Here is a 20,650-nt window from a genome sequence, read left to right as displayed (position 1 = left end):
ATAGGTAGCACCTACAAATGGCACACAGCTAGCAGTCTCATCTTATCTCATCTTCCTCAAAATGCTTACACTCACCGATTACAGGGTATATTAGCGCACACATCAGTGAATTTAAGCAATCAAAAAACAGAACTCTGTCGCTCCATCCAATTAGGCAGCTTAATTACTTTTTACATTTCCAATACAGCTCGACTAATTACCAAAAAAATCATAGCAATTTGATTGCAGTGCGTTGCTTTTTGGTAGGCAGTTTAGTGCACGCTCGAATACTTTTGAAAATTTGCCTCAATAAAAAAAAAAAGTTGTTAACTTGCAAAGCGCGCAACAACAACAAAAGTTACAACAATATCAAATTTCAATTATTGCATAGCCACGCCCATGCGCACCCCTGGTGCGTGTGTGTGTGTGTGTGTGTGTGTGTGTGTGTGCGCACATGAATATGCCCAAAAATTGGAAAAGTGCTCGTAATTATGAGCTGCGGCCAAAGAAGCGACGCGACGCGCGACGGGGCCACACAAAATTTTCTTTATTTTCTTTCTGACAACTTTGGCAGTTAAAGTGCTTCTCTAGCGAAAGCTCACTCCCCTAGCCCTGCTCCCCCCACCCCCCCCACTCTATCTCTCTCTCTCTCACTCTGCTTGTTGGTTATTGCAATTTAATTAGAAAAAAACAAAGTGGAAAATTTTGCTTTAGCAGCGCTTCTCAATGTGGGCGTGTCCATTTGGCCTTGCGGTGAGCTCGGCTTTGTGCACGCCAAGGGGGCGCTTCAGCATCGCTAGGGGCAGGGCGTGTTTAGCAACTAACGAAGCATGGCTTCTCGCCGCTTCACAAATATGCTGCAAGAGGCAAATCGCGCGTAGCGCAAATGATGTGCGCCCATTTTTGGCGACAAAGCCGGCGGGCACTAAAGGGCAGGGCAGGGCAGGGCAGGGCAGGGCAGGGCTGGGCAGGGCAGGGCTGGGCAGGGCTGGGCAGGGCTGGGCAGGGCAGGGCTGGCAACAATGTTACATCTAACTGTATACATGTTACAGCTGCGGTTGCTCTGATACCTAATGGTCTCAGCTGCTCTCTCCCTCTCTTCCACTCCCCCACTCCCCCTCTCCCTCTCTCACTCTCTCCATGGGCCTCAAGTCCATGTCAATTATTTGCATTTCGGTTTCGTTTTGATGTGGCAACTGCCAGCTGGACGACGGAGCCGCGTGGAGCATGTCAAGGAAAGGTGCTTCGATGGTTGTTTAAGCCGAGTTGGCTTTTTTTTTGGGCGTGCGGGCGAGCGGGTATGTCGCAGCATTTGGCTGGGCATTGAGGCGCTCATGCATAATTTCTGTGCCGCTCTCAAACTGAGTCTGGCCACAGCCATTTGGCTGCCATTTTAGCATGCCACAAAACTTTTTGCCCGTCAGCTTGGCATAAAAAAAAACAAAATAGTCGAGAAAACCAGTTAACGGTCTGAAAGCCACAATGGCGACTCATAAATACCCTATGCCAACAGCATATAGAGTCTTTATGATTGACTTGTGATATCTGACTTGGGCCATGCGAATGGATTATACACAAATTGGAGAGATATTCGATAATAATTTAAGGTAAACGACTTTGAGATACCCTGCAGGCCAATAAACTTCGCTGATATGAGAAATGCATGCAATATATATATTGAAAACATCAAGAAAACATATAGTTTTATTATTTTTTATTAATTTAACTTAATTTTTTTTTTTTTTTAATATACAAATTTGTTTTATATGAAGTATTTTTTTAATGCCCTTAAGCATTATATTTTGAAAAATAAAATTAAAAAAATGATTGAAAATCAACATTGAAAATGAAGCCACATTTTAATTTAATTTTATAATTTATTTCTTTTTTTTTTTTAATTGTTAATATTTTTTTTTTCTTTATGTAAGTCATTTTTATTTATATCTTGAATATAAAAAATACATATAAAATATATAGTCCAATAATTATTTTTGTCATGCAATCAGTAGGAAACATTTGAAAATGTAAAAAATATATATATATGTATATACCACACAATATGCCCATGGCCGCGTATCAAATGATATCACAGGGTATCAAATGAAAATGCTGTAAATGGCAGGCAAGCGAGAATCTGGAGTTGCAATGGAAATGAAAGTGGAAGTGGGCAATGGAAATGGAGAAAAAGGTCGCAACATGTGTAAAACAACGAAGGCCAAGCCGCACACACACACACAGACACACACACACACACACACACACGCGAGAGGGCGCATAATTATGGAACGCACTGTTGGCGTTTGAGTGTTCTGTGATTTGCATATTTTTATGCTGCAACGAATATTATGCACAATATACACACACACACACACATATGCATATACACCCTATACACATAGCGAGCCGTTATACGTTATGAATATTGCGTATTAAAATGCAAATTAAACACAAATTAGCACGCCTTTAAAGTGGGCGTCGAGTGTCGGCGCAAGCTGCTAACCCAGATATTCCCTATACATACATGCATACTATATAGCTGTATATATATGCATGTATGTGTGTGTGTATGTATGTAGGTATGTCCTATCTATATGTGCAGGCAGCTGACATGTGTCGCCTTGCATTAGGCGTCGATGCCCCACAGGCAGCAGCGCCTCAGCCTTAGCTCCCCCAAGTGCCGGCGGCTTTAATGGCAGCGGCACAGTGGGGCCACGCTAAGTGCGAGGCTGTCGCGCACTTGACCGCCATCACTCAATTTCAATTTCAATTTACTGGACAATTCGCTCGGCAATTATGTCAATCATCTGACAGCAGCAGCGACAACACCTCGCCCATACATACATACTCACACACACACACACACACATACATACATATAACAACTTTTTACGAACGGGGCGTATCTGGTCTCAGGAGCAATTGAGTTAGTGTCGCCGGAAAAGAGACTGTTAAAATTTGATTACCAATCGTTAGGGGCCATTAGGGAAAGGCATCATAAATATTCCTAATGCACTGCACTCAGTAGAGGTCTAAAGACTAAAGACTAAAGACTAAAGACTAAAGACTAAAGACTAAAGACTAAAGACTAAAGACTAAAGACTAAAGACTAAAGACTAAAGACTAAAGACTAAAGACTAAGACTAAAGACTAAAGACTAAAGACTAAAGACTAAAGACTAAAGACTAAAGACTAAAGACTAAAGACTAAAGACTAAAGACTAAAGACTAAAGACTAAAGACTAAAGACTAAAGACTAAAGACTAAAGACTAAAGACTAAAGACTAAAGACTAAAGACTAAAGACTAAAGACTAAAGACTAAAGACTAAAGACTAAAGACTAAAGACTAAGACTAAAGACTAAAGACTAAAGACTAAAGACTAAAGACTAAAGACTAAAGACTAAAGACTAAAGACTAAAGACTAAAGACTAAGACTAAAGACTAAAGACTAAAGACTAAAGACTAAAGACTAAAGACTAAAGACTAAAGACTAAAGACTAAAGACTAAAGACTAAAGACTAAAGACTAAAGACTAAAGACTAAAGACTAAAGACTAAAGACTAAAGACTAAAGACTAAGACTAAAGACTAAAGACTAAAGACTAAAGACTAAAGACTAAAGACTAAAGACTAAAGACTAAAGACTAAAGACTAAAGACTAAAGACTAAAGACTAAAGACTAAAGACTAAAGACTAAAGACTAAAGACTAAAGACTAAAGACTAAAGACTAAGAGTCTTGCCAACTATCAGATTAAATATATATATGTATATACATACATACATATATAAACTGTATTTCTACATTTCAAGTGCTTCAATAATAAATGAACTATAATATATTTTCAATAGTGATTTGTTTACTTACACATTGAATGACATTGAAAGTTTGTTATGCAAAGCTGTAGACCTCAGGCCCTTAAAAATTGATTATAATAAATCCAAATTTGTTTGATGAGAAACTTTAATTAAAATATTATAATTTGCATAATCGAATCAATTTAATAACATCCAATTATGCATTGCATTCAACTGGAATGTTTATTTTTATACAATCCATGCTTTTATTACCCTGTACGCGGCGAGTATGATGGGGTATGATGGGCTTCCTTTGTGGAGTCTGTAACAGAAGAAGACCTGGTCGACAGCTTGATTCAAAATCCTTGCTGTAATCGATAACATAACGATTCGATATCGATTCAAATCGATAAGGATCATTTTGATGTGACTTTATGAATGAGAGCGAACTTTAACTATGAGATAGATAAAGTTCTATCTTGGCTGGAATACATAGGGTTTGCTAGAAGGTAAGACTGTTAGGAACTGGATATCCTATAGTCAGTCCCTTCTCATAGTATTTCTAGAAAACAAATGAGAGATAAACAAAAATCCCATTAAAGTTTGCACACTAACTTCGATGAATTAAAGCAAGTTGAAATTACTCCGCTGCATTGTTTCGGAAAGTAATTTGCCCCGTTCATCTGTTATTATATGGAAGCTGCAGTGCACGGCTCCAATTTGAATGACAGAACCCATAAATGTATATGGTAATAACATTTTATACTCTTTATAACGCTGACAACTTGGCGGGCATCAGCAAACCTCATGTGGCGTATATGCAGTATAAGTATATATATATATATGTATGTATGTATGTATGTGTGTGTGTGTGAAGACAATTTCGTTTTTCTCTCGCGTTGTCACCTGGCCAGAAGAAGAGGAAGCAGCAGAAGCAGCAGCAGCAGCGGCAGTCGCTGTGTCCCATGCTCTCGCTGCTCGTAAAGCGCGTGTAATTCCGTTAATACCAATTTCAACGCTTACAAATTGCGCATACGACGCGTGTGGCATGGCAAGCCATGGCGCTGTTGGTCCTCTGCAACGAACAACATTTTTTTCTTTTTTCTCATTTTTTTTTTCGCTTCTTAGGAAATGAAAATTTCAATACGTCAGCAATGGCAACGGCAACCGCATAGCCACACCTCGCAGCACGAATGGCAACAGCAACAGCAACAACAACAGCAGCAGCAACAGCAAGACGAAGTACTCAACCCTCGCTCGCCGTTCACGTTGTTGTTGTTGTTGTTGTTGTTGTTGCCACTGCCGTTGACTGTTGTCATATGTCTTCCGGTGTTTATTGACAGACGTGGGTGCCAAATGCCCTCCGAGGGCAATATGGATGTGCCCCGCATAACTTTGGCCAATGCCAAAACTTTAATTAGCGCCAGTCCTATGCGAATTGACAGCGACATTTGATGCTCATTCACAGTTATTCGAGCGCACATTAAAGCCACTTAATACTGGCTTGGCGCTACGTGAGCGCACTGAATAGAGTTCCAGACTGTTTTGCATTTAAGGCATATGCTAGAAACTAATGCCAAGGCTCTCTAAGATTGGGATTAACAAGAAGACATAGAATTATTCGATGTGCTCATAGCTATTCATTTGTTTATATATTTTAAAAAAATTGTATTATTTTATTACCCGTTTTTTAGTATTTTTAAAATATGTTGTGAAATATTTTTGAATTATTAGCTTTAATATATTAAAAAAAAAAAAAATGTTTTGACTGTTTTAATGTTGTAAAAATAATTTAAAATTATAATATAGTTTTTTAATTATTAAAATTCTTTTAAAGTAAATTATTAATTATTATAATATCAAAATTAAGAAATAAAAATACAAATTTTTTTAATTTATTTTAACAAAATTTATTTTTAAATATTTTGTGCTAAATTTAAAATTGGTCAAAAAAATTATTATTTCTTAATGATTATTGTATTAAGTTGCCTTAAAATATTTTTGATATGTCTTTTGTTTTATTTTGTCTTACAATTATGTGCATTTATTTTTTTAAATTTATAATATTCATGTTTATATATGTTTTATTTGTAAGTATTTTTTGGTATTTTTAAATTTTTTAAAAAAATTATTATATTTTTACAATTATTGTATTAAATTGCCTAAAAATATTTTTAATATATTTATTTTTTTATGTTATAATTATGTAGATATATATTTAATTTTTTTTCCATTTATAATATTTATTTTTATATTTATTATATTTCTCTTAATTAAAAAAAATTTAATAATAATAATTTGTAATACCACACAAATGTTTTTGCCCAGTTTAAAAAAGAGTTTATACAAATGGAAATGTTTTCAATAAGGGAAAACTTCAAAGTTTTTTTTATCACACTTCGTGAGCGCTGCATCGGCTAAAGAATAAATTTTTATAGATTTTACATTTGTAAATGTTAAATTTGTGTTTAACTTTCGTAATAGGGACATTTACATTTGGATACGAGCACATTTTTGAAGGGTATTCGATAGTTGAGTTAGTTGACATCTCTGGCGCATGCAACACGATTTCAAACCGTTTTTGCATGCGGCATCGAGTCCAGGGTGAGGTGAGTCGTTGACTCGATCGATACAACCCCTAGGAACGACTATTTATAGAGTAAGTCAATTAAAGGCGATTGCGTTTCGAACGTGTTTTTCAGTTTTTGCAGTACAAAAGTCAAATGCAACAATAAATATAGTAATGATAATAGTAAAAATAATGCAAAATAAACAATAAAACAATAAACAATAAATAATGAATAACTATTGCTAAACGAGTACAATAATAAATAAAAAACAACAACAACAAACGTGTTTCACAACAACAATAACAACAACGAATTATTTATATATAGAGAGATATATTTATATATATTATATAATATATATAAAAGAACATGTCGGTCGACTTGAGTGTCCAACAGGAGCCGACCATATCCGTGATAACCACAGTGCCGGTGGCACAAAATGGCGGCGAAATGGATGCCCTGCTGCTGGGCCGCATTGGGGTGAGTACAACAACAAAACAACAGACAATCAACAGCGACAACAACAATGCAATTCGAAAGAAAAGAGAAAGCAACAAAAAAAACAAAACAAACACACAAACAGCTTACTGAAAGCAATGCAAATACTTGAATATTTCACAACTAAACTTAACTAAGTAGCAAAATGCGTGACATCTAGATCATAATCATATATATATACATATATCTTTATATACGTATGTATACATATATATATATTTTTGTTTGTTTCAATAGAAAAGTGCGCGCACAACTTTCTCTTTAGCTAATCAAATATTTGACTTGGCTTTCGCATTTCCAACTCGTTCGACTGCTTCATATTGTCATCCCCATTTCACACATTTAACTCTGGTATTTTTCTATGGCAAATACTACTGCTACTTTGTACTACTACACTAGCTGCAGCAATTTCCATTTTCCATATGCCATCTACATTTTCCATTTTCCAATTTTCTATCGAATTTAACTCTTAGCTTCTTAAATTCTAGTCTTAACTGAAAGTATTTACTAGTTGCAATTACTCGCTTCGATGCTATGCCGAGCATATCGTATGCCATGATCCAGCTACTATCTCTTTTATATTCTATATATACATATATATATCTATATATTTATATATATACATATTTATCAAATTGCCTTTTGCGTAAGTATCGTAGTCATTGCTTCCAATGCCAGCCAGCCACGCCTACTACTGCATCTGAGGTATATCTATACACACACACATATATATATATATATATATATGTGTGCATATTCTTGGCATAAATTGTAATCAATCATTGTAATTCAATTTAGTTGCGTTACGTTCGCAACAATTAAGAAAATTTGAATGTGGTTTATTTTCTTTATATTTATTCATTTTTTTTTTTTGTTTCGGCTTTGAGCGTGAAATGTTTTCGGTTTTCTATTTCTGCTGCATTCGAATCATAATGCATGGTCTTGGGCCTGCACAGCTGCATTCATGATGCCAATTTTAGTCTTGATAAAAGCTTTAATTATGATGAATATATTCGAAATAGAGAGCTACAAAAATAAGAAAATATATCTTGCAGGGCATGTGTTTACGCCTTTTATAGGGCATTCACATATGCAAGAGAAGGTATGCTATATGAAGATGCCATATATGGATCAATGATTACCGACTACTTTATGTAGTTCAGTTTCATATATTAAACAAATTTTAGCTATTTGCTTAAAGTTTAGGTTGATGAGAGCTTAGATCTGTCGAGTTTATAAGATATCAAAACCACGTATAAAGTATAAGCGAAGCATTCGAATACTAGTCCCAGCTGCTTATTTCGGATAACCGAATTAAAATATTTAAAAAAATATTTGTTGTATTTTTTTTTTAAATATATAAACAATGAGTAGCATTAATATTCATTTTTTTCTCAACTGCTTGTTTCGGATAACCTAATAAAAATGTTTAAAAAAATATTTTTTGAATTTTTTTAAATATATAAACAATGAGTAACATTAATATTGTTTTTTTTTTCCCAACTGCTAAAAATATATTTTTTGTATTTTTTTTTTATTATATAGACAATGAGTAACATTAATATTCGTTTTTTTTCCCAACTCCTTATTTCGGATAACCTATTAAAAATGTTTAAAAAAATATTTTTTGTATTTTTTTTTTTTTTTAAATATATAAACAATGAGTAACATTAATATCCGTTTTTTTTCCAACTTCAAACACCTTTAAGACTTATAATATTATTTAAAATTTAAAAATGTGTAAATAATAAATTATAGATTGATACAGAACCTTTTTGATGAGGTATATGCCAATTTAGTATATTTAACATAACTAAAAGTTGAAAAATAACAAAAACAAATATTAATGTTACTCACTGTATATTCATAATATATTTTTTATTCTATTTTATTTGAGAGTTATACAAGCTTGTCTCTCATATTTAACAAAATTTCTTTGAACATATTATTATTAGTTTTATTTTGCTGTATTTATAGCAATTGGTTGTTGGGTATCTCTGAGTCAGTCACTTTTAGGTTTGGAGTCTCTTCTGTTTGTAGACCCATCTCATTATGCACATATGTATATGCATATATGTATGCATGTATATATGTATATACTGATTGCATAATGTTCTTAAGCTCCAGCCACGCCTCCGTGTTAATTGGAAGCAAGCAAGGCAACTTTAGCTATTTATTATGCTGCATATATGTAGTTGGGCTTAACGTTGCCAGCTCGAGCTGGCTGTAACTGCCAGCAATTGCCATCAATGGCCGTACACTAAATTGCAGCAGCCGGGCGGGCGGTGGCACGTGTGCAGGTAAGTGCCTTCCAATAACGGGCAGCCCCAATTCAATTTGAGTCGCTCAGGTGAACGAACCAATTAAGATAAGAACAGAGAAGAAACAAAAACAAAAACAAAACAAAAAAAAAAAAAAAAAAAACAAAACAGAATAAAGAACGTATTTTAGGGTCATTCAAATTTTATTTTTATTAATTTTAATTTCAAATATAATTTCTTGCCCCTTTTCCTGTTGGAAATTATTTATTTTTATAGCCGCTTTCAAGGACACTTGCAATGACGTCAAAGGCTGCCAAAGGCTGCTTTGGGTGGAGCATTGTGAAACAAGCTCATTAAAGTGCCAAGTGGCATGCGGCATGCGGCATGCGGCATGCGGCATGCGGCATGCGGCATGCGGCAAGTGGCAAGTGGCAAGTGGCAAGTGCAGCCATCTGATTATGTAAACCATAAAAATGAAAATAGAATTTTTTTGGGCAAGGCAGCTGCCGCTGCAGCCTTTCAGCTCAACTGCCATACGAAGTGTGGATGGTTATGAAGGCGGGGCTGGGGACTGGGGAGTGGGCAGTGGGAAGTGTAGCAGCTGCATTTCCATGCATAGTCGACACAAAATCTTCTTCTTCTACTTCTTCTTCGTCGTGTTTTCCCATCGTTTTTTCTTTGCTTTTGCTTCTCTTGTCTAAACTCACTTGGATTCGAATCTGCACACACTCATCAGCTGGGATCCCATGCCAGACACGCACACATACATACATACATATGTAAGTATATGCTGGAATGCCTTGCCTTCGACTCGTATTGCATGAATACCTTTGGTTAAGCCTTAGTCTTACCTTTGACTCTCCCAACGATTTCGTAGCTCACAAATTTAATATTTATTTATAAATATAAATTGTAGATTTTACATTTCTTTATTCTCTATATTTTCTTGAATGTATGTTGTACATTAGTCAGTCAATCAATCAGTCAGTCAATCACAAATCTCTTAGTTTCAATCTGAAAATAGTTGCAACAAAGCAATCGCAGCTGGAATTTAATATGCTATTCAGATTTGTATTTCTACTTGTTCCGGAATTCCTACCCCTCTCTCTCTCTCTCTCTCTCTCTCTCTGTCTGACAAATAACTAAATGCAGCAGCCAACGGCAGTCACATGACCTGCTGAAATATGGGCAACCATAGGAAACTTTCAAAGAATTCATGTATTTGTCTACTCCCTCAGCATAGTCCAAAGTTGAAAAGCATTTTTATATCGAAATGCCACAAGAGCAGAATGTGAGAGAATGAAGTCCATAAAGGTAACCAAGAGGACTTGCGCTTCAGTGTAATTTGTTTAACATCTATTTTAAGCGAATTTAGGAATTATTATATAGGCAATTATTAGTATACGTATTTGAAAAAAAATTTATTATTATTATTGCTCATTATTTTTATTTGTATATTTCATATTCAATAATTGACAAATTTATTAAACATAAATTTATATAATGCAACGAAATGGACGTATGGAGAGCAAGAAGCACAATAGAAGATAAACTAATATGCCTGTTTCCTTTTGGGAACAGGGTATAACAATTGAACGATAATTATATTATTTTTAAGCTATTATAATTTTTAAAAATTTAATATTTTATAAAATGACTTTTTTGTTAAATATTTAAATCACTAAAAATGTTGTATATAATAAAATTTAATTATTTAATTTTTTAATTTAAATTAAATAATAAATTTAAATTAAATCAATTTAATTATTTTAATTTGTTCAACACAATTAAGATTAATATGTTTAAAACTGCATAACAATTATTTGAATGTATTTATTTATAATAATACTGTATAGTATATACTGCATGCCATAAAGGTAATCGAAATTTTATAATCCTACGCATCGGCAGCTGCGCCAGCCCACAGCCCTCCCACTCTCTCTCGCCACACACAGCGGCATAAAAGTTGTTTCAAGCTGTTGGTGGGATTTGTTGGTCGTGCGCCTCTGATTGCATCTTTTGCATGCGGCAGAAGGGCGTGGCCCATATGGGCGCTGTCAAGGTTATGCAATTTTGGCCAATTGGCAGGCAGCGCAGCGCAGCTCAGAGTTCTTCTGTTTACCAAGTTCGCTAAGCAGAGCTGGCAACATGCAACATGCAACATGCCACATGCCACATACAACAAATGCAACAACGGTCGCATAATTGATGAATCAAGCAGACAACTGACTGCGTGGACAATGCTGAATGAGCAAGCAGAGTGAGTGATTGAATGAGTGATTGAATGAGTGATTGAATGAGTGATTGAATGAGTGAGTGACTGTCGCATTGAGTGTTGTACACGTTAATCGAATTAAATGCTGGCCAAGTTTTTGTTGCTGTTGCCATAGTCACACATGTGTGTGTCTGTGTGCGTGTGTGTGTGTGTGTGTGCGTGTGTGGAAGCTGCACAATATGGCGTAACCGTTTGCCTAGAGCGTCAAGCTTGATTGAGTTCAAAATCAGATTTGCTCAGCGCTCTCACATTGCAAATTGAAATAAAAACGAAACGTGACATTTGGTTGTGGCAACAGGCACCCGCAGGCCTCGTACATACACACACGTAGATGAGAGAGAGAGAGAGCATGTAAAATATATCTAACAATATGGCAGAGCAGTTAAAGCTGATTGCGGCAATGGCAGGCAGCTCAGCTCCCAATGGCCCTAGAGCGTAATATATATACATATAAATAGATGTATATATAAATATAAATATATATATATATATACTATATGTATATATATGTTTTTTTTTTTATATAGAGTCGCATATCTTTTGTATGGGCTGCGGGTGCCAAACAATCAAATAAAGTTTTGCATTTTACCCCTTTTCTGTTGTTGTTGTTTTTGTTTTGTTTTGCTTTTTTCTTTTACTTACTTTATTGTCAAAATCAATAGATGTCAGCGTTTAACAGTTGGCAATGCCAATGCCAATGCCTGCTGGCGTTTTGGCCATGGCTTGGCCATTTCTAGCTGTCAGTTGCTTTGTGCTTTATTAGATTTGCTTTGGCGCAGGTAAGTGGAAAATGTTTCTATCACTATATATGTGTATATATGTAGTTGTAGTCCTAATCCCTCGTGTCTTTTCTTATTTTATCTACTGCGCTATCATCTTGCTTGCTTTACTAAAACGCACACACACACACACACACACACACAGACAGTGACCTACACATATAAAGGATATTCATACATATGTTGTTTATATATATACCTAAATATATATATAATTATGCAATCATTTTAAAATATAAATTATTCTTTTTCTCTTCTATTCCCCCCACACACACACACACACACACACACACAAACAACAACAACAACACATCATAAATATAAATATATATCTATATATATATATATGTATATCCAATATACATTCAATATATACTTTATGTACTTGTGTGTGTATCTGTGTCTATTAAAATACAAAAACAAAATACAACAACAACAAATACAATAATAAATACTAAATGTACACCCAAAAAAAAAATATACTAAATATTGATGCAGCATTCGGTAAGTGGAAACTGTTGAGCTAATTAAAATTTATACTATATTTTTATATATAGGGAATACATCAATAATTTGTTGACTTTCAGTTTTTTGTTACATTTTCCTTTGCTTCATTTTCTTTTTGGGCTTCCCTCGTGTGTGTGTGTGTGTGTGTGCCACACGGCGTATGATTAATATTTGAGCAGTATTTACAAGCTATTAGCTTTGCTAGGGCTTCAGAGAGCGAGAGTGAAAGAGGGAGAGAGAGTGAGAGAGAGCGGCTGAATGTGTGTGAGTGAAGTATATATCTATATATATATATGTTTTTTTTTCATCTTTGATTTATAACAACGTAATTTCCTCTGCATTTGGCGTTCGTCTCGGTGCTCTCACTCTTTGAGTACTAGACTTCAATCGGAATTGTGTTCAATTGATTGATCAACAAGCGAGCTGAAACTAAAACTTCAATTATTTTATAAATTGAAGGCAAGGCGGAGGCTGAGAAGCACAGAAGCTGAGAAGCGACAGCTGCACTGACATATTTATTTTTTTTTGCCACATATTTAATGCGCTTATTGTATTGCAGAAACTACTCAGCCATGATTTGGGTATTACCATAGCTAAGCCGCTTAGCTGGGCCGCTCGCTCATATCAGCTGGTTATCAAAGCGAATGCCTGGGGAGCAGGAGCAAGCAGCCTTAGCATTAGTCAACTGAGCCATGGCAACTACATCTGTGTGTGTGTGTGTGTATTAGAATGGGGAGAGGATGCTGAAGCCGAGATTGCAACGGGAGAAGATCTGTTACAGAAGTGTGTCTATTCCCCATCGGCAAATACATATGCATAGCAACATATGTTCATTGAGAATCAGAGCTCGAATTCTATATATGCTAGAATGGAATAGGCTAAGCTCTGGCAGTTCAGGTGCTTCGCAGAGCAATTGAAATTGATGTATGTGCTCTCTAAGGGCGAACATTGAACGTAATAATTAGTTTAGTTAGTTTAGTTTTAGTTTGATACCATACGAGCTAATTAAAATCTGGAATTTATATAGAGTTTTCCTAGACAATTTCATATACTCTCTCTCTCTCTCTCTCTCTCTCTCTCTCTCTCTCTCTCTCTCTCTCTCTCTTTCTTAATCCGATGAAATTTCTTTTTACACATTCGCTTTATCTCTTTTGAAAATCTGTTTCACATAGACAGTCTCGTTCTCCCTCCCCTTATTTATATAGAGTTTTCCTAGACAATTTCATATACTCTCTCTCTCTCTCTCTCTCTCTCTCTCTCTCTCTCTCTCTCTCTCTCTCTCTTTCTTAATCCGATGAAATTTCTTTTTTTCGCTTTATCTCTTTTGAAAATCTGTTTCACATAGACAGTCTCGTTCTCCCTCCCCTTATTTATATAGAGTTTTCCTAGACAATTTCATATACTTTCTCTCTCTCTCTCTCTCTCTCTCTCTCTGTCTCTATACAATTTCTATCTATCTTCTCTCTGCCTTCCTTTTATCCCTCTCTTCATATATGTACATATATTTATAATTGAAGATCTGTCCTATATACTCTCTCTGTTTTTCTATATCTCAATATATTCTACATAGTTTATATCTCTGTCTCTTTCTGTCTCTCTCTCTCTCTCTGTCTATCTATCTATTTTGCTCGTTCTCATTTTCTTTCTTTCTCTCTCTAGTTCTGCCTATCTGCCTCTCTCTTTCTCTCCTTCTCTGTTTTCCGCTCTTTCTTTATAAATATATTTGTATATATGAATATAACTTTCATATACTCTCCTTCTCTATCACTGGTTCCACTCCACATACCCCGTTTTCTTTATAATTATTTCCTTTAATATGATTAATTATTAATTTTTCACATAGTTTCCCCTTCTCTTTCTATATCTCCATATGTATTTCTCTATCCATTCTTCTTTTTCTCCCTCTATCCCTTCCTTTCTTCCTCTCTTATTCGAACAGCTGTTTAGCTGTTTTACATTCTCCTCCCTTAATTCACTCTATTCCTTCTTCTCTCCCTTTCTCTCTCTCTCTCTTTCTCTCCCTCTGCCTCTTCACTATCTCTATGTTTGCTTATCTGTAAAATATATACAAGATTTCAGCTCAGTCTAAAATTTTGGCTCTGCTTCCATGGGCCAGTGGCAAGCGGCGGCAATCTTCTTTCAGTTATGATGATTAATGCGGCTTAATGTGAGGCAGCAGCAGCAGCAGCAGCAACAGCAGCTCAGATAAGTTCGAGCAGCCAGTAGTCGTAAGACAAAAGTCTCCTTTGTGCTGCTGTTCCAGGCTAATGGACAGCCGGCGGCAAAGTGACATATCCAGCTCGCTGGGTTACCTGCGCCTGGCCTCGATTGGCAGGGCCTGAGCTATCCTAACGATGCCATTATATTGTCATGAATATGATTATGCTGCGTGTGCGTGTATCTGTGTGTGTGTGAGATGTGGTGGTCGCTGTGCGTCGCATAATTCATGGCAAAGTTTTACGCCTCTTAAGTAAATAGCGCAAAATGGAATAGAATTATGCGTGCCAGCCGCCTCAAAGTATGCACAAATTTCTCTGCATGACAATTTATGCGACGAGCGTGTAAAGAATTTGTGCCCCAGTTATGCCCCCGGTCCCCCTCCCTCCCACTCACACACACACACACACACATCGCTCACACTCCAATCTCGCTTTGTGTCTAATTGCGCGTGGGTGCAGCAGCTCTTGGGCCTGAGAGCCAAAAGGTTAGCGTCAGGTGCTGTCTGCCGTAATTAAAGCCACAGCAGCAGCAGGAGAAGCAGCAGCAGCAGGAGAAGCAGCAGCAGCAGCAGGAGAAGCAGCAGCAGCAGCTGCTTTAGTCTTGGCCTGACAAAAGTTCAAGTTCACAGCACAGTTACCCGGGCTCGACCTTGCTACAAGACTGACAAAAATACCTACACACACACACACCCGCACACACATACAGAAGCGAGCCGGGGAGAGCACGCTCAGCTCAGCTCAGCTCAAGTGCAAACTGCAGCGCAAGGTTAGTTAAGGTCCACAATATTTTCTGCTTATAATTCACGCGGCAAGCCTTAAAGACGTTTACGAGTTGCCCACATAGGCAGTCAGACTGTGGGACAGTGGGACAGTGGGACAGCCAGCCAGTCAGATGGCATCCCCACGCAGTCTCAGGCTGGCAAACGAAAGCCGAACATCTAAGCAACATCAAGTATACGTCATGTTGCGCGGCAGCTATGCTAGATATTTTTGATATTAAACAGCCGCACATAGCGCACATTTTCAACTTTAATAATAATAGGAATAGAGCCATCCAGGCCAGAGGGGCGTGACCCCTCTTCATATGCTCAATGTCATCAAATAATAATTATGGACGGAGAAAACAGAAAAGAAAAGAATGGAGAACTGAGTGCCAGCTATTCGTCTGGCTCGGCTGATTGTGAATGATTTGGCAATGGATGAGCTTAGTAATTTATTCACAATCAAGCTGATTGCCATGCTACAATACATAGGGGTCGTAGTTGACTAGCGGGAGATTCCCTTTTTAAGCAATTTACATATATATACCTATTTATTTTATTTTTTAAATTTATTTGTAATATTTTATTGTACTATATTTAAATTTATTTTATTTATTACATTTATTTGTAATGTTTTATTGTGTTATTATCATGATTATTTTTATACAATTTAAACATTTAATTTTCAATTAAAAAAAAATATCTGATGACTGTTCAAGGAATTAAGAAGTATATTAATTTTATACCCTAAAACATTATACCTTTCAAAATGGGAAATCTGGGTATAATGGCTCTTTGAAAATGCATACAACAGCTAGAAGGAGGCGTGCCAAGGTTCATAGAGTCCATAGAGTCCTCTTGATCAGAGCTGAGTCCATATAGTACAATCCGTCATTCTGCTTAACCGCCTATAAACATCATATTTTGTCACATTTATCACATTTTCTTAATCGAAAACTCATCTCATTTTCTTGTTATCGATAATAATCGATAGTAAGTAATTTTCTGATTTTGTGAATAGCCCGCATGACAATACATGCTATCTATTCATAAGAGAAGAGAATAGCGTGATTGGAACATAAGCTCTATGCAGGGTTCAAGGGATCTCTTGCTTACTTGTGATATTTCTTATGATTCTCTCTCACTCCACAATACTCGCCCTTAAAATTCAAATAAATTGCTTAAAAATAAACCCGCCCAACTGTCTTTGCCTGGCCATATTTGATATCAATACGTCGAGACTTTCGGTTATTATATTTTGTCATTGGCGAGAATTTCGCTGAAACGAACAAAAAAAAAAATATGCAAAACAAGAAAAACATGTCAGCAATAAACAATTTTCGCGGATTAAATCCAAATCCAGTGATATATATATATATATAAAGAAAAAACAATAAGCGTCTGAAGTAGAAGTGGAAGCTGAGCCAGAAGGCGAAACATTTGGGTTTACAAATCGATTGTGAAATTGCGCTTATCAGCAGATATAAATCACAATATCCAGGCGTAAGCTAGACAATGCTGTCGGGACATGTGCTGGGGCCTTGCCAGCGCTTTTCGGCTATGGAGCTTGAGCTGTAATTGTCGGCCAAGATGCCGAGGCGAGCTCGTCAAATGCAGGCAAGGCAAGGCAAGGCAAGGCAAGGCAAGGCAAGGCCAGGCCAGGCCAAGAACCGATGAGTAGACAAAAGAGCGATAAGAACACTTTATGTCATTCAGTCATGTGTGTGTGTGTGGTGTGTGTGTTGAGTGGGCGTGGCCACGTCTGTGTGTGTTTCTGTGATGTAAAGCTTAAGTTAATAGCGAATATTTACAAATCGATTTTGTTGTGATTGCGAAAACAATTTGAAAATGGCTTTGAGCGATTTCCAAAGAACTCAAGCGGCAAGCTGGCAAACATGGCCGCCCACACACACACACACACAGAGAGAGAGGGAGAGGGAGAGAGAGTGCGGGACACACACACATACGAAAACCACATGCTTACACACACACACAGGGAGGGGGCTCACTCACACTCGTGCGCATTTCGTGACAATAGCAAGGCTGTGCAATTCGCTGCAAATCCTTTTCTATTGTTCACACACACACACACATATATATATGTGTGCAGTGCACTCACGATGCAGCTGGCAGCTGGAAGACAATCCCATTTGTCCGCAACGCCTGACAACATTCACGTTTGCCAATTTGTCGCGGCTGTCGGTTAAATAGCGTCCAACCGATTTCATTCGATGGCCGGACGGAATCCTTCAAATGGCTCGATGCCATGCAACAATCGAAAGCGAATGTGTGTGTGTGTGTGGGAAAACTCTGGACAAACGCGTGATCCGCTACACTGCTGTACTCGTGATTCGTGATTCGTGACTCGTGTCTCGTGCGTGCTTATCGTGTCTATTAAGCCATTAAGCGAATCTCAGCAAATAGTCGATGTACTCCGTGTACGGCATTGATGTTTAGCGTACGTGCTTGTCATGCTGCCTGTCGCTGGAGCTGTAAAGAGCGTAGAATGTGTCCTGCTTAGAGAGGGGAGAGCAACTAGATTAGCTATAGTATACAATAGATGTACAATACATACAGTTGGGTATAATACATATGCACATTTTTGTTTTTATTGTCAATTGTTGTTCGAGAATAAGAAGAAAATGAGACATGAGTGTGGCCAGACTGAATAGTATTTTAAAATACCTAAATATAGTGTTTGGTATTAAGTTCCATCGTCCACGGGTGCTACCCGATCTTGTCGGTTCGTGTGGACAACTCGTAATATCCAAATGAGCTTGCATTACGGGATGTGGAATAGGCTAGAGACAGTGAAAGACATATAGAATGAGAGAGAGCTAGAGCGAGAGGGATAGAAAGAGATAGAGAGAGAAGTACACAACTATAGATGTCACTGAAGAGAGTGCCGAGTGCTGTCGAGTGAAAAAGAGAGGTTTACTATTGCTAACATAGGCCCGCTATAGCTTCCCAAAATGTGCCCAGATATAAAGAGTCTGGCTGAAAATGTGGGAAGACATTCAGCTTAAGACTGTGGGACAAGCAAAAGGTTTGGGTGAAACTAGAGCAACTTGGGAACGTGAGAATGCTTAGGGATATAGGCAATGATAGCGCAAAGGACTCGAATGGACAACGGTCCAAAGAGTTTTACCGGATCTACCTCTGGCTGTTACATACATCTTATCCTCCCATGGACATATACGAGTATATCTAAAAGAAATGTACACAAATGCAGTTTCGACCAGTGACTATGCAGTTCCATAGGACTTCTATATGACTTGATACCGAGTCATATTTAGCCCCAACTCCAAATATATTTTTATTTGCTCGAAGTCGTCTTTTTTTGTACAAAAACTATAACAGTGCTGATTAGCTCATGGGCCGTACAGGAAACGATCCTCGTATAGGTCGCGTGGCGGCTCGTCATAGTCGACGTAATTCGGCTTGTCCTTGATCCTGTTGTGCACCCTGCGTGCTATGGGCTTCTTTGGCTTCTTGAGCATTGCGCGCATCTTCCAATCGCTGTTCAATGAGCTGAGCGAGCGCTCAACTGGCGGATACCTATTGCCATCGCCTTCGACATACTTGCCATCGATATCGACGTCCACATAGACATCGTCGCCCACGTCATCCATGTGCTCCTGCAGTTTAGCCATTTGAACCTCTTCGCTCTCCTTTTCCGCATCCTCCAAAATTGCGCCAACCGAAGAAAAATCATCCCAGTGACTCTTTTTATTTCGCCCCTTCAGAGTCCGGCTGCCTTGGCCAAACGGTCCGGACGGACGATGCTTGGCCATAGTGCGTTCGCCATCGTCGTCCTCGTAGTTGAAGTAGCGCTTTTCGTCTTCCGACACACCGAGGGTCCTGGCCAGATAGCCGGCAAACAGAGCAAAGAACACAAATGCTAACAAAATATATTTATATTTATTTTGCTCCATGCTGTCGATGTGACTCTGAGCAGCTCAGTCTCCAGTCTGAGCTGGCATCCCAATGAAGTCAACTGCCTGGCATGCCGAGCCTACTAAGACCGAGAATTTCCATTTACATTTATCCCAAACAAATGAATGGGCATGAAAATATCTACGTACATACATATATATATACACGTACAAGAGATATTGTTGCACGAGCCAAACTTATTTAACAGATTATAACTTATTTATTTGTTTGCCGTGAACCCATTGAAAATGGGAAAACTAGGTATAATGGGCTGAATGAAACAAGCAGCAGGAAGCAACACTTTCTATAGCTATTTTACTTTGTTTCTGCATTACCATTTGAGCTAGAGATTTCAAATTTACAACGTTTACGTAATGAAAGCTTAGTAATTTTTAGGCTTTCGATACCACGCCCCTTTTTCGGCAAATTTGCCCAAAAACGTATGTATGTCAAGTACCAAAGCCTTGGGCTTTGCCAAATACATACGAAAGTTGTCATTACGTCTTCAAACGTAATTACGTTACGTAAACTACACAGCTAGCAGTAGTTACATATGTGTGCGTGCATGTGTTGACTGTTGACCACTTCACGATGTCTGCAAATAAGTGCCTCTCACTCACACTTTAAGAAAGCACTCAGAGAGCAACCGATTGCAACGGTTCTTTGACGAGCTCTCTCGTGATCGGCCGAGCAAACGTTTTGTTGTTCTTTTGTTTCGCACTGGACGTTCGCTGACCGTTTGGTTGAGTGGAACGAAACAGAAAGTCAGTTGCGTATGTATTGGTATGCAAGAGCTGAGCATATCAATAGCATTCGCTAATTGAATGTAAGTGTGAGTGTGCTGGTTGCTTGCATTGAGTTTTTTTTTACTGAGTCTAATGTTCGCTAAGAGAGAGCGTCACAGTTCAACTCGTGGCGCTCAACGGCAAGACGAAAAGAAACGAAGACTTTTGCTCATAGTGAGTGAGCGAGTGAGCATGATTTGTTCGGTTGATTTGATATTATAATGAATGAAATGCCATTTTATAGCAATTTTTTTGAATAAATTTCTTTACTTAAATAGCAAACGGGG

General features: G+C 37.5%; 1 protein-coding gene across 2 annotated transcripts in view; it reads left to right on the top strand.

Moving 5' to 3' along the window:
• The window catches only part of LOC115565476 (inactive dipeptidyl peptidase 10), a 181,940-nt gene that overhangs the window by 49,510 nt on the left and 111,780 nt on the right, over positions 1-20,650 (top strand). The window contains exon 1 of one of the 2 annotated variants that reach the window (XM_089264045.1): positions 6,497-6,822. The exons of the other annotated variant lie outside the window; for it this stretch is intronic. Coding sequence (XP_089120171.1) covers positions 6,712-6,822 — 111 coding nt within the window. The 5' untranslated portion in view covers positions 6,497-6,711. Of the gene's footprint in view, positions 1-6,496; positions 6,823-20,650 lie in introns of those variants that run through there. 2 annotated transcript variants of the gene reach the window in all.

The sequence above is a fragment of the Drosophila navojoa genome, chromosome X, assembly GCF_054131105.1.
Source record: "Drosophila navojoa isolate 15081-1374.11 chromosome X, UAZ_NAV_1.0, whole genome shotgun sequence".
Classification (NCBI taxonomy): Eukaryota; Metazoa; Arthropoda; class Insecta; order Diptera; family Drosophilidae; genus Drosophila; species Drosophila navojoa.
The sequence above is the reverse complement of the archived record's forward strand: the minus strand, read 5'-3'. Positions and strand labels throughout refer to the sequence as shown.